Here is a 15,296-nt window from a genome sequence, read left to right on the forward strand (position 1 = left end):
GAAAAGGCCGTCAATCCCGAACTTAGCAGCAGAAGCAGCAGCAAATAACAACACGCAGCAGCCGCCGGGTTGACGAAGATGCCAGTTGTTTTCGTCATTCTTCTTTTTTCTTCTTTTATTTTCCAGCGGCTTTTTTTTTTTTTTACAATTGGGTTCTATCTGCGTTCACACAGTCGCACGATATCTTGGCACACGAGAACGAAACGTCTCCTCCCTCCCGAAATACAAAAAAAAAAGGGACGAGGAAGAAGATGAGAAAAGTTATTTCCATGTTCTGGGCTAACATTGAAACGACAAACGCTTTCAATCTTTCTGGGACTTTCTTTTTTATTTGTCTTCCCTTCGCCCTTTCGTCTGTTTCCGGTCAACAGCGGTATTGACAAGTGGCGTCACGAGATCGCCATTGCCCAACTATCTGGGTTGATTCATTTCCGGCTCTGAAACAAAAAAAAAAAAAAAAAGACAATCTCGTCCAAGAAGAATAACAAAAGAATTGGTCGACTATGAAAAAAGAATTTCAACCTATTTATTTTTTTTTAAACTCATTTTCCCTTTTTATTTTTCGTTTTCATCATTTGCCCAGGTTGTTTTGGGGTTTTTTTTTTTTTTACCCATGTTGCGTGTGCGTTCTACTCCAGTAAAAATAACTCGGGTTGATACTAAAAATAAAAATTGACACACTGTTGGTGGTCCATCGTCCTCAACTATCTCGCATGTTTTCAACTTGTCCTAACTCCGTGAGAAAACTTAATATACATAACGTATACATTGAACACATAAGACGGGGGAAAAGCACGGAAAAAGGTATTCCTGGTATCTTGGCACACACAGAAAAAAAAAGAAAGAAAGAAGAGCCGTCGTTTAAATAACTTTCTTCTTCTTATTCTTCGTAATCTCAACAAAGTCTTAAAAATTCTCCTTTTTTATTCTCTTCTTCATTCCTCTTTTTTTTTTTTCAGTTATTCAAAATGAAAGAAGATGGAAGAAGAAGAAAGTCATTATAGGCTTAGAATGTGCAGCCAGAGCAGACCCTTCTCTCTCCGGTAAGTACTAAGCACATCATCGATCGTGTGCGGATAGTAAGGATATATACATGAAACAGGAAACCCCCCCTTTCTCCTTCCCTCCCTATATACACTTCACACACTTGTGGACTCGTGTGTGTGTGTGTTGTTTCTTTTTCGCCCTTCGGCGTGTTAGCACATCCCGAAGAAGAAGAAGATTCTCTCTTCCAGATGGTTTCTTGTGTATGCCACTAACGCCTATAGGAGATGGACAGGAAAAAGGGAGCCCTACCCCAAACAGAAAAAAAAAGGAAAACGGCCGAGGACATCCCGCGGCCAGAATTTCAATATTTGTCGCATCTATAATCTCTTTCATTCCATCTCTCTTTCTCTCTGTGTGTCTGGAAAGACATATACGGTCTAAGTGAAATTCAAACAAACTCTAGAGAGAGAGAGAGAGAAAAAAAAAATATAACCTTCTCTTTTTCCCCATTTGAATATGCAAATCACAATAGGCGTAGATAGTGATATTCTCGTTAAGAGAAACGTGAAAAAAAAAAAAGACTCGAAAAGAAGAGAACACCCACAGCAACCAGACGAAACGACCAATTTCCCCCCCTTCGCTATTCATAAATCACTCGTTTGGTACATACGTACACCCTCGGTGCTGGTCAGGGCAGTCTCACAACATAACGCAGATGTGCGTGCGGAGGCAGTTTCTCTCTCTCTACACTCCGCTTACGCAGACAATCGGCCAATTCTTGTCTTCTTTTTTTTTCCGCAAAAGACGCCAAGTTGGTCGTAGAAGGAACTAGTTCGACGCATTGGCAGCTGGCCAGAAATCATAAAGTCAAAGAAAAACTTTTTCTCTCTTTTTTTTTTTCTTATTTTAAAATCTAAAAAAGAGTGGACCGCGCAGATGTTGGACGGTTGGGGTAACTGGAAAGAGGTCGATAAAAAAAAAAAGAAAAAGGGGAAAATCCATCTGTTGTTTTGAGCCGCCTAAACAAGGGCGTCTACTAACATTTGCGTGTGTGGCCTCTCTCTCTCGCCTATATCATCAGCTCGGACATGAAAAACGCGCTTCGTTATACAGCACACACACACACGAAAGAGATAGCCTCGCTCTCTAACACACCGGTCTCGGTGTGTCCGCTCGTATACAACAACCAGTGCCGAACAACACACGGACATTTTCTAATTCAAGCGAAACGAACAACGCACCCATTCTCATATGTCTAGAAATGTGTGCACCGCATAGCCACAAGGATTTGTTGTTGTTGTTGTGGGGGGTGCTCAACTCTCAGCTGGACCTCTTGGCTCTTTTATGGGTCCTTACCTTCGTAGGTTGGGGCGGTCGTCTACTCGATCGTTTGGGCTCCATGGCAAAAAACAACTGGCCCTCCTCGTTTGCCACGAATTGTTGCGCTGGTGGCCGGTCATCTTGTAAGATGTTAAACAGGGACCTAGTGCGATGGTGGAGCAGCGGGTGTGGAGTAGGATAGGATGGCGGCAGCATCACCAAATCCAGCTGACTTTGATGATTTTTCATCAGCAGCAAATCGATTGAAACTCGCAATCTGCCCGCCCAATAAAGACGACGGGCTTCCGATTCGCATACAAACGGACACAACAGACTTTCGTGGCCGCTATCCAGCGAGGATGACACAGGATTGAGTGGCATCTCTGGCTATCGCGATGGACGCAACACGACTGACTAAACCCCTACACTAAAAAGAGTTTTGAAGAAACAAAAAAAAAAAAAAGAAAAATGGTCGCATCGCAGGAAACCCAAAGAGCAATAACCAAAAAACATTGGAGGAGAGTTTGGTCTTCCGAAACGCTTTTCTGAATTTGATACTCGCTCGAGTGGCTTCATGGTGTTGAAAAAAAAAGAAGAGAGTGAAGGGTCTTTCCAGAAGACTCGAAAAGAAAGAGAATTTAGACGGACATTTTCGATCGTTTTTTCTTTCTTCCTACGACCCGTTCTGTTTACTCGTTTCACTTTATATTTTATTTATTTTTATTTATTTTTTGCTGAAGCAAAAAATAAAGGGAAACGGTTATTGTTTAAAACGCAAACTGATTTTCTTTTTACGTTAGGATATCCTCCCCTCTTTTGTGTGTGTCTGTGGTTATGTAACCACGACAGGCCATGAACGCTATCGTCGCTGTCAACATCTTTGTCCCGGCGGTTTGACAAAAAAAAATAAATAAATAAAAAAGGGGGAGAGAAAGAGAGAGAGAAACAAAAGAGAAAACCGGGAGTGTTTGGGAACGCACTGATAAAGGGAGTTTTTGTCGGTCGAGAGATTTCCCAAATAACATGGCATAGTACTCGTTTAGTTGATTTTTCCTTTTTCATCTCTACCCTAACCCGCAGACAAAAATTTAAACAAAATACTATACATATATTTAGATTGGGACACGTTGTTTCACGGCGTGCCTTCCGACAGGCTGAACGATCAGATCGACGGTATGTGAACAGGTTCTCTATTCCAAGAAAGCGAGCAGGAACACAAAAAAAAGAGCTCATTAACACTAAAAATAGAGACTGTTTTGGATGGCTCATGTAACCCTGTCCCATTTACAAGGCCCTGACAGGTTGGCAGGATATTATATGGCTCAACAGTTTACAAATGATTCAATAAGCCTGGCTGGTATCGTCAGAAGGATACAAGTGCACAATTATGGTAAGGGAGTGATTCGAAATTTAAAGAGATTCAAATAAACTGGATGGCACATCTCTGATAAGCTGATAAATAAAAGGATCACATTTCTGGATTAGGTGGCTTATCTCTTCAACTATCGTCATTTGAACTCTGGACTTGAGCTTCAGAAAACTCTTTGGGGTCGTAAAGCAAAATAACATGATTGAAAACTAGAGATAAGATTGCAAGACTGTGTCTGTTAATCTGGGCCGATGTTAAAGCTTTCCATGTTTGACAAGCGAGGTCATCAAAATAGTACTTAAAAAAAGGAATGCTGTACTATGTATCTGCCAAGCAGTCTGGGATTGAAGAATGGTTATGCAAGATATATAACTCCTTAAAATGATAAAAAGAAACCACAAGTATCACAAAGGCTTTTCCTTTTCCTGTTTGTAGTAATGCACATTGTCAATGACATACCTTGGTTCTGAGGAAACGTTGCGAATCACGACGGCGAAGGGAAGCCTTGAAGTTGGACACATGTTTCAAGTAGATTGGGCTTTGATGCTCGCCATTCTCGCTTTTGTTCTGTTTTCTCGGCCCCATTTTTGAGAAAACTATTAATGCAAACAAACACCACTAATGGCGGTGTAACACCTGTTCTACTGATGGAAGAGGGAAAACGGTTAGTTTTTGAAAAAATTCCAATGACATTCCATTTCGTTGTTCGAAATGAGGCATAGTTGCCAAACGTAAAATTTAGGCAAAAGGTCTTTTCTCTTTTTCGCTATTTACTTATTTTTCAATACCTTATTATACGTAATTCCTTCTACGCCTTTAAGGTTCAGTCATTAAAAATTTTTCCTTTTTCCTTTTTATAGACCATAACGATAAATATTTTTAGTGTTGTCAAGTGCCATTTCTGATATTTATGGCACATTTGTGACGAACAATAAAATAAATTTTTATCGCTTTTCGAGAGTATCGTTCCTCGAGAGGCAATTTGCACTTCTTCAGCCTTTGAATCAAACAGCCACCGAGGTCGGATTTCGCTGGAATTCCCGTGGACTTGTTATTAACGACATTAAACAGGAGAACGTTCGGTCGGTGAATTGTCAAACTTTCACGGCACGCTAGCGACACCTATGGGTCAGTTTTTAACAACATTTTGAAGTGATGGATTTTGCAAAAAAGAAAGAAAAAACAAAAAAGAGAGAAAGAAAATAATAGTCAAGAACATTCTGTCACTGTTCTCATTGCCAGAAATGTGCCACTTACTGAATAACCTCTGCAACGTCCTCGAAAATAGTTTGTTTAGTAAATACATAGAATTTGAGATAAACAAAACAAAAATGACGCCAACAGAAGATTGTGTGACAAGGCGGGTGCGGGTGGGAACTCGTTTAAACATAAGAGCGCTATTATTTATCATCTCATAAGTAAATTAAATTACCGTAAATATGATTATTATTTCTCGGTTTTTACGTTTGAATGCAAATTTTTTAAAATCACACAAGCAAACAGAGTTCATTGGCTCATAATGATCGACTTTTCAGCTCCGAGATGAGAGCGTGTAAAAACGGGATAATGGCGACTGGCGATTTGCGGACGTGTAGGACGCTCGCAGAAACACCAGCCAACGGGAGGGGCGCAAAGACAGACTGGCCAAGAGGATCTAATCTGTTAAACGAATGAAAACGTTTCAGCTGAGCAAAAAAAAAAAAGAAAAAGCATAAAAATAAATTGACACACTTGCAATAAGAAAAAGTCCGCTGCGATTAAGGAAGTGGCTGGACCCAATTTCCGTGGTTCAACATCCTTCACTTGCGATCTCGCACGTCAGTCTACTGGAAGTAATAAGGCGTGCGAGAAGCATAGAAAACAGTTGATTGCTAGTTGTCGACCGTTGATTGTGTAAACTTCAATTTGTGAGTCCGTCTCAAACTTGTTTGCTTGATCCTCCGACTTGATAACTTTCTTGTTATAGATTCCGAATTGCCCTTGTCATTTCATTTCCCCATTTTTTGTTTGCTTTTCAAGGACTTGGACGATATTCATCAACGATCCATCATGTGGAAATTCGCTATTATCTTGGCCTTCGCTATCGCAATGAGCATTCCTGTCCATGCCGAGGAGACGGGGGATGAAACAGAGAATGGCGATGCCATGGCTGAGTGCAGCATTTGCCGCAAAGAGGAATGCCCACCTGCATCGGATTGCCGGGCCGGTCTTGTCCTAGATCGCTGCGGATGCTGTAACGTATGCGGACGGATCGAGGGCGAAAAATGCGACAATTACACTCTACCCCTAGAGTACAAGGACCGCTACGGATTCTGCGGCGACAACATGGCCTGCCTCTTACGTAACGACATGGAAGACTTGGTCCGTATTTCCACAACATTTTGGCATGCTTTCTTTTTAGTCGGAATTCCTTCACGCGTACCATAATAGAGGGGAAACCTTGACGCGAAAGATCCAAAGTAATATATGTACAGTCAAGGGGCTTGGATTTCGATACTTAAAAAAAATTTAAATCGTCCCGAAATAAAACACATCAAAGTCAACAGAGAATTCCATCCAGCTTTCACGTAGACTATCGCCTGCAACTTTTCCATTTACGGGCTTTTTATTTATTGAATAGCATCGGCTGCCCTTTTTTTAAATAGTGGTTTTACATGTCCGATCGATATATCCTTTATACATGATTTATCTATATGCGGTATACATGTAACCAGCATCCGACATAATCAAATAAGGTTCGTGAATTGCCATTTTCGGCAGTGAGTTTTTTTGTTTTAGTTTTTAAACCGACCATCATTTCAATCCAATTTGGCTATCGCGCATTTTCGTCAAGAGACTTCCAAAATGGCGGTTTGATCATTCTCTGCTTGTACACTTGTACGTACATAGTCAGTTAAGATTTCAAGTATTCGAATTAATTCAATTTTGATTTTTAAAATCCAGCCAAGCGTAAAGTGCCGAGGGATATGGACCAGTTAAAACAAACATGTGCTACGTATACATGTATGCGCACTTGGATAATGGGCAACCTTGATATAGTCTCTAGTTATTTTCATTTCTCTTTTTTTTTTGTGTGTGTGGTCATTTTTATTACCATGCATTATAAAAAGGAGATGACCATGAAAGGCAAATGCCGAGGTTCTACGAAAAACCCAAAAAGCAATGGCTAACACTGATTGACTTTGATGGCTATCCTTTCGCCAGAAATTGCGAAACTTGAAATTACTTTTCCCATTTCCTTTTGAATTATGTTTTTGTTTGTTTTGTTTTTTTGGTTTTTTTTTGGTTCTTTTTTTGGGTCACTAAAAGGACATTAACGAGGCGTTGTGCTACTGTAAAAAACCGGGGGCGGTATGCGGGACGGACCTTCGGACTTACGCCTCCGTGTGCAAACTCCGCCAGGAGGCCATCCAGCGAGGAGACGACGAAGTCACAGTCAAGGAATGGGGACCCTGCGAAACTCGTAATGCCAAACCCACAAGAAATAAAGACATTTCTTTTTTATTATTTGATTATTTTCGTTGGATGGACGCGGTGCCCGCAAATGTAGATCCCATCATTTCGTCGGCCCCGGAAAATGTGACGGCCAACATTCACGACGATTTGGCATTGAGTTGCGAAGCCCGCGGCTATCCCATTCCTAGTCTTATTTGGGAATTCGAATCAGCCGCCACTGGAAAGAAAACTAAATTACCCGGTAAAAACGCTAATTGACTCCCAAGTCGGTTATAATTAATTAACAAACATCAGACGGACTAATGTTCTTGAAATGCAATCAATTCCTCATTTTCCCTGTCGATTGGTTTTTAACAATTGCCAGGAGACGATCAAATGATTGCTTTGCAAGTTCGAGGAGGTCCCGAACCTTACATGATCTCTTCGTGGATTCAAATCCTTCGCGTACGCTCAACCGACGCCGGAATCTTCAGCTGCACGGTCGTCAGTAAAAAGGGTATCGTTCGTGCCGAGGGTACTGTCACCGTTGCCAAGGTAAATTTGATCATCTTTCCCCGATTATTCAAACCAAAATAAATCGAATTGCTATTTTGAAGCGAGTGAAAATCAAGAGCCAACCAAAAACTGCAGCGCCAACGACTCCTGTTCCAGCTCCTCTGCCCGTCTCAACCGCTGCTAACTATAATAACGGAGCAAGGTTGAATTTTAAAAAGAGCAATCCGGGCATCAATAAAAGTAGATCAGCACGCAAACAACCCGTCTACGAGCCATCAGGATAACAACAACAAACAACCTAACAAACAAGGTTTGCAAAGATATACGCCGTTAATGATAACCGCATCATGCACAATTTTCTCAATATGCTTCGGTTCGCTTCATAGTTAGCTGTCTAACATGTACGCGTGGAACAGCAAACGTTTGCCAAACTCGACGTTATATAAAAGTTAGTTATTGAGCTATGTTATTATGCATGTTAAAACATTCCTTGTCTTGTGTGCGCGCGTGTGTCTGCCGATCAATAATCCAATTAATTTGATGCCACCAACTACTGAGCTGCTAGCAACATCAAACAAGAAACTCGGAAAAGCTATAGCAAGCGCATATATGTAGATTTAAATGATAAAAATGTTCAAACTCTTTTCTTTCTTATTTTCCCCGCATACATGAAACGTAATTCCTTACGTAAACGCTAGATGCCTTCGTGATTGTTGTGCACGGATAAAAGTCAACGTCCCCTAAACATTAGCAAATCATGCTTGAAAAACAAATGAAACGCGTAATTTTATTTTTATTTTTGAAAGTTCTATCGACTCCATTTAAATCGTTGATTTTAATTCAATTTTGTTGGTGATTTATTAACGTGACAGGATATCCGTCAGCGAACGATTCCTCGAGTTTGACAATGTGGCAGCGTTCGGAAACTTTGGAATACTTAATGAAAAACATTTTTAAAAAAACTATATTAACCTTATTGATATATTGATTAGCTTTTTTCCCCTTACTTAATCGTTTCAAGCGGCTCCTTATTCCTCAGGAGAAATTTCCAATAAACTTTTCCAATTCCCAACCGTCAGATTTCTCTTTATTCCACCTTTAACTTCTTGCCTCCTCCCAACAAAATAAAATCGTTTAATAATCATATAATATACTACATTTTTATCTCATTCTGGTTATCTCTTTCTTTTTAATCGAAAACAATCCAGCCATCCGTGTAACTGCCTAATTGATGAAAAGAGATCGTGATTTTAGGTGCTCATCTCTACCAACCCGTTTGATCTCTTTAGTTCTCCCCCACTCTCCAACATCGTTATTGTCATCGTTGTCTCACGTAACTATGACAAGACTAACCAGATACCCCGAAAAACTACTGGAAAATTCGTTCAATTATTATCACACACAAAAAGCGAAACAAAAGGCAACAACTACAAAAGTAAGGAAGAATCTGTTTATAAGCAAACAAAAAACGAACTTAAATATAGCCAAGTGTGCAAGGCTATATAATAGCGATTATCTGTTTGACCGATCGAAAGAGTCGCTGACCTATATCGACAAACAAGGTAAGAAATAGGGAGACAGAGAAAGAAGAGTAAAAAGGTGAACGAAGAAAAGAAGATAAGAAAGAAAACGTTAACCATATATACCTGAGATGTTTCGTCGCCTACCTTCTATTTTAGAAGTGTCCCCAATTCACGTGACATCGACGACACCATCACGTGGAAGTCGCCTTTAGGCTTCTCGCTGGAAAATCCCTGCAACAACGAATGCTTTTTCTGTACCCCCGCTGCGTTTAAGAAACACCTGGAGTTCCTCCCCCCTTTTTTTTTTGTTTCTCTTTCTCTCTTATAAGCAGACAAAGAAGGAAGAGAAAGGAAAACTAATTTGAATGTTTCTTTTTTTTAAATCCACATTTTTAAAGAAAGAAAGGAAACCTATTTAGTCAGTTGGCAGATCTCGAGAGCGAAGGACGTTCAACGTTTGGTGACCACTTCCACCCCTTTTTTTTGTTGTTGTTGTTTGAACTCTTGTCACTGCCCCCTTTCTCTCTTTTACCTGTCCGACGTGAAAGTTCTAGCACCCGAAAAAAATGGCTGCAATGAACTCTGCCTGGCGTTTTGGTGATAGATACATCATTAAAAAGTTGACGTCGAAATCACGTTTAGCGTTCACGTTTCGACACGCCAGACCTCTCAGCCCGTACTGTGAGTTTTAATTGATTTTTTTTTCTTGTTAACCAACAACGTCAACAAGTTGTTTGAATTCGAGATGGAGCGATGTCGAGTGGCGTCTACCGGATGGTCGGGACGCTATGCTAATACGAGAGAGTTTGGACGCATTGGAGCTACAAGGAACCTATCTACGATGAGCAACTTTGAACGACTTCCTTTCAAAGTAAAAAAGCTTAAATGCAGTTTAATCAAACACATTTTTCAATCATTTATTTTGGGGTGGATCAAGAAAAAATCGTTTATGGAGAGACCCATTCACGTATCGTTGGAACGCTCGTTGAAATCTCCGTTCGCGTTACGAAGTCAGTTGAAGAACGCCAAACGAGTTGTCATCAAGTTGGGTGAGTTTTTTTTTTTAAGGACCTTTTAATCTTTTGAATTTCAAATTGATTGTGATTTTTTTATTCAGGTTCAGCTGTCATCACTCGAGAGGATGAATGCGGTTTGGCACTTGGCCGATTGGCTTCCATCGTCGAACAGGTGGCCGAATTGCAAAATGAAGGTAGAGAATGTTTGATGGTGACAAGTGGGGCCGTCGCTTTTGGCAAACAGAAGCTAGCTCACGAACAGACGCTATCGATGAGTATGAGAGAGACGCTTCACCAACGGGACAGGGTAATTTTCGTTTTAAAAATCATCTGATCGTGATGCTAATGATGGGGCATTTACAGCATAATAACAGCACGAAGCCTTTTTTCGTGATTGAACCGAGAGCTGCTGCTGCTGTGGGTCAATCGGGATTGATGAGCCTCTACGACGCCATGTTTTCGCAGTACGGCGTGAAGATCGCTCAGGTCTTGGTGACGAAACCTGATTTCTATAACGAAGAAACTCGACGTCATCTGGCCAGCACAGTGTCTGAACTGATCAGCCTCAACATTGTGCCAATCATCAACACGAACGATGCCGTCTCTCCGCCACCGCTGGCCGACGAAGACTTGGCTGGGGTTGGTCATATTCAATTTTGAAATGTGAAACAGTTTTTGATTGGAACACGAAATTACAGGTCATTAGCATCAAAGATAACGACAGTTTAGCTGCTCGTTTGGCAGCCGAAGTGCAAGCGGATTTATTGATTCTCATGTCGGATGTCGATGGCATCTACACCTGTCCACCATCGGAAGAAGGAGCACGTCTTATCAATACCTACAGCCCTAATAACGCTGTTAACATCCAGTATGGGAAGAAATCTCGAGTGGGACTAGGTGGAATGGATTCTAAGGTATCGAATTCAAATATACGTTTCGTGTTCTGATGGATAAACTATTTTTTTTAATTGATAGGTTCGTTCAGCGTGCTGGGCATTAGAGAAGGGCATCTCTGTCGTCATTTGCAACGGAATGGCTGAGAATGCAGTGCGAAACATAATAGCTGGCCGTAAATTAGGCACATTTTTCACCGATTGTAAAAACGGTGGGGTTAGCATCGAAAGCGCCGCTGAACACGGTACGTCCCCTCATATTTATTTTGTTTTAAATCGATATTATTTAAAAGCAACTAGATACTACGATAAGATATCGTGTTGCTCATATTGTCGTTTGAAATCCATCATACGAGACAACGTAGTTATATTGGCCCCACTTTGTGTAGTCATTTCGAGCTTGACTAGTTCTCGTTTGATCTATTTTCTGGTAGATGTACAACACGTGTATCGCATGACGTGGAATGATGTCGGATGATGTGGATGAATTGTCTAGTAGATGGGCAATTTTTTTTAAAAACAGGGAGTGATTTATTGTAAAGGGCAGTTATCAAATAACGTTAGTATTTTGTTGTGGGTCCCATTCGATTTGTGTGATCGTTTTACAAAGTGGATTGCAAGTGTATCTTGGGAGATTTCTTGCTTGTTTTAATTACTGATTTCATGGCTCAATTCCATCACATTTAATTCCGTGTCGATAGAAGTGACAGATTGCATCACGATGTACGTGTAACCCCAATCCGAAGTAACTTCAGGCACATATTTTATAGCGTAATTTGACATTATTTTCACAACAATTCATTGTTAAGCCCAAATTAATCCGAAACTGTTTAAATCCTTTAAAGCCTGATCTATTTCACGTGTGTAATCACGATTGACCTTTTCGAAGCTCAAGCTCTTGCCGGATCTTTCCATTCCGGTTGGCGTGTCGCTTCTTAATGAAATTCCTGCACGAAATGAGCTGGAAACTGTTGGCTCAGGTGGATCAGACTTGTCTACTACGTCCCTTTCCCCTCTCCTACACCGTGCGTGTGTCTCGATATCGATCGTTAATTTAGGAGACGTAATGCCGTTCTTGAAGCTCTAGCACGTCCACGTTTATTAGACCGATCGCGTACCTTGTTTCTTCGTCCAATCAACAAGCCAATCAATAATGATTAATATCTTTGCCATCTACCTTAATTTCAGTAGATTGATTGATTGGACAACGTCTTTTTAATTAATAATGTTTTAAAAAAATTCCCTTGGACAGCGCGCGATGGCGGTCGTCAATTGCAGAATCTTACGGGCAGCCAACGTTCGGATATCATTCAGAATTTGGCGGAATTGCTGTTGGAGCGACAGCCGCAGATTCTTAAAGCCAACTTGGAAGATTTGAAAATTTTAAACGAAATGTCTACGGTGAAAAGCGGCGGTGTTGTTCCCCTTCTCGGTCGTCTCACGCTCACGCCGGCCAAACTGAAAAGTCTGAGCGACGGACTGAAGCAAATCGCCGACAGCAGTGCAGACATTGTTGGCCGTGTAATGCGACGCACTTTGCTGGCCAAAGGTCTTGAATTGACTCAAGTGACGGTTCCCATAGGCGTTTTGCTCGTCATTTTCGAGTCACGACCAGATGTTTTGCCTCAAGTAAGTTGTTTGTGCAATTCAATGAAATTCTGTCCGACCTTTAGAATATTTCGAGTATTGATCGTTTTGTTGCTCATCTTTTCCCGTGCGTAGGTGGCAGCGCTGGCCATTGCATCAGCTAATGGATTATTGCTAAAAGGCGGCAAGGAAGCCACCCATTCCAATCAAATCCTGATGGATGTCGTCCACCAAGCCCTGGATACAGCAGGAGTCCCTCAGGCCGTGTCGTTGGTAAGGAGGAATAATTCTTATTGGTGCTGTTGTCCAACTTTTTTTCTTTTCTCTACGTGATATGGGAGAGGGTCTGAGAGAAGAAAAGAAACCCATTTGGCCGTATTTACTCACGATAACCACCTCTTCGTAGTGCATTATGTATGGGAGACTCTTCTCATTCTTATTTGACACGATGGGCGCGCGGCATTTAGACGCTTCTATCTCTCGTTCTTATGTAATACGACATTGGGTCTATTCTAGACTTCCATTTTCAAGATTTCTGTATAGTTCTATGCGTGTTATAAAATGGGCAGAAGGGACGTCATAAAGTTTGCGAGTGAGGATAAAGTAAAAGCTGATGATCAAAGTCGAGAAGAATCTTTTGAGTCCCATACATCTAACCCGACGCCAAGCGAATTGAATCCAATTTCTGAAAATAAAGAAAAACGATGCTTATCATCTTGACTGTATTGGTCATAAGAATCTATGAAATTTTCTATAGTTTAAACATGATTTAAACAAATTTGTTTTGATCAAATGTAGGTGTCTACTCGCGAAGAAATTAGTGACTTGTTGACGATGGACCAGTATATTGATTTGGTGATTCCGAGAGGATCGGGCGAGTTGGTGCGTTCGATCCAGCAGCAGAGTCGCAATATTCCCGTGCTCGGTCACTCCGAAGGAATTTGTCACGTCTACGTTGACAATGAAGCCGATCCCGTTAAAGCCATGAAAATAGGTAGCGTTCATTTTCACTCTTGAAACACGTACAATTAGAATGTGTACTGTCCCAAATTTATTCGCAAGAGACGTTAATGAAGAAAGTGCGTCTGAATATTCAAAAATCGTTCGGATGGGCTCAGTCTCTCGTTGATTGGACTGTAGAACACGAGCAAAAGGCAAAAGTAGAAGAGAAACGACTTTGGTAGGCGAAACTTTTTATGATGCGAAGAAAGTTTTTGAAAAAAAAGAAAAAATTATCAACTGTCGCAAGGTTGAGATCAATTCTGAACAAACTCCAACAGCGAACGTTGTCAAAGTTGATTGTCTTTTGTTACGTCACGTATACTATTCGATGATCATAAACGTTTTCTTTTAAATGATTCGTTGTAGTGAGGGACGCCAAATGTGACTATCCATCAGCTTGTAATGCAATGGAGACCTTATTGATTCACGAGGATTTACTGGGCAATACTGGAGGCAGTGGATCCAGCACAGGCACATTCTTTGCGGACGTCTGCGCCATGCTCAAAAATGAAGGAGTAAGTTATTTAACCGAAATCAGTCTGAAGTGTAGTCAACTCATTGCTAATATCTTTCTTCCATCGTAGGTGAAAATCTACGCCGGCCCTTCGTTGAGTAAACACCTGACATTTGGACCACCTCCTGCCAAGTCGTTACGTACGGAATACGGCAGTTTAGAGTGCACCATCGAAGTGGTCAAGAGCTTAGACGAAGCTGTCGATCACATCCATCGCTACGGCAGTTCGCACACAGATTCGATCGTCACTGAAAATCGTAATAGAATGAAACTTGTTTCGTTTGAATTAGTGTTTTAAAATGTGCCCATTCCTTTTGATTCGAACAGGAGAGAAAGCTGAACAATTTCTTCACAAGGTGGATAGTGCCTGCGTCTTTCACAACGCCAGTACGCGTTTCGCTGACGGCTACCGATTCGGATTGGGTAAGCTATCTTCTTTTCCGCCATTTCTTTCTATGAAATTACGATCGAATGATATTTTGTGATATGAAAGAGAAAGGGGGACGATATATGAGCGAACCAGAAAGCTGCTTATGGCTGTTTGGTTGGAGGCGGAATGGTTTTGCGTTGGATTATTGTCGCCCGCTTGTCATTATCGTTCTTTTTGAGCTTGGCTTTCATCTTTTTTTTTTCTTGTTGTCTTATCTCATTTTCTTTTTTTTTTGTGTGTGGGTATATACTATATATCCAATTTATTTTGATTGCTCTTTTGCCATCAGGAGCCGAAGTGGGGATCAGCACAGCCCGGATTCATGCCCGCGGACCAGTGGGCGTCGAAGGTCTACTGACATCCAAATGGGTTCTTCGCGGATCGGGAGACGCGGCTTCTGATTTCGGACTGAATTCCGGCAAAAGTTTTCTTCATCAATCGCTATCGATCGATGCTAAAAATCCCGTTTCCACGGAGTGAGAAAAAGAAAAAAAGATGAAAGAATTCGACGTGGTATGTCGTGTAAGTGTTGCATAATGACTTTCTCCACGGAAGAATTTATATAAAAACACCGCCATCAGCTGCCCGTGTCCTTTTTATGGTGTAATCGTCTGCTTTGTGTTCATAACAATTAACATCCATACTTCTATGAATAGCGACGGCGCGTATGCAATAAGAGAAATATAACAAGAGTTTAAAAAGTG

General features: G+C 41.1%; 2 protein-coding genes across 3 annotated transcripts; both read left to right on the forward strand.

Moving 5' to 3' along the window:
* The first annotated feature begins 5,421 nt into the window (after positions 1 to 5,421).
* LOC116926336 (insulin-like growth factor-binding protein-related protein 1) lies at positions 5,422 to 8,796 on the forward strand. 2 transcript variants are annotated; one of them, XR_006649148.1, is made up of 8 exons: positions 5,422 to 5,583; positions 5,696 to 6,037; positions 6,986 to 7,139; positions 7,227 to 7,373; positions 7,497 to 7,666; positions 7,729 to 7,937; positions 8,014 to 8,075; positions 8,500 to 8,796. XR_006649148.1 is itself a non-coding variant. In XM_045176453.1 (7 exons), exons 2-6 carry the CDS (start codon positions 5,726 to 5,728, stop codon positions 7,909 to 7,911), a joined length of 966 nt encoding a protein of 321 aa, XP_045032388.1. In that variant the 5' UTR covers positions 5,423 to 5,583; positions 5,696 to 5,725; the 3' UTR covers positions 7,912 to 7,937; positions 8,500 to 8,796. The 2 variants fall into 2 exon arrangements, 1 of the variants encoding a protein (XP_045032388.1); XM_045176453.1 differs by lacking the exon at positions 8,014 to 8,075 and having other exon boundaries at positions 5,423 to 5,583.
* A 758-nt stretch (positions 8,797 to 9,554) lies between these two features.
* LOC116926292 (delta-1-pyrroline-5-carboxylate synthase) lies at positions 9,555 to 15,296 on the forward strand. The gene is made up of 14 exons (XM_032933130.2): positions 9,555 to 9,831; positions 9,896 to 10,021; positions 10,088 to 10,199; positions 10,268 to 10,473; positions 10,530 to 10,805; positions 10,865 to 11,080; positions 11,142 to 11,304; positions 12,312 to 12,688; positions 12,782 to 12,919; positions 13,445 to 13,640; positions 14,015 to 14,163; positions 14,233 to 14,419; positions 14,490 to 14,585; positions 14,882 to 15,296. The coding sequence occupies exons 2-14, from the start codon at positions 9,896 to 9,898 to the stop codon at positions 15,070 to 15,072; spliced, it is 2,433 nt and encodes an 810-aa protein (XP_032789021.2). The 5' UTR covers positions 9,555 to 9,831; the 3' UTR covers positions 15,073 to 15,296.

The sequence above is a fragment of the Daphnia magna genome, linkage group LG7 (assembly GCF_020631705.1).
Source record: "Daphnia magna isolate NIES linkage group LG7, ASM2063170v1.1, whole genome shotgun sequence".
Classification (NCBI taxonomy): Eukaryota; Metazoa; Arthropoda; class Branchiopoda; order Diplostraca; family Daphniidae; genus Daphnia; species Daphnia magna.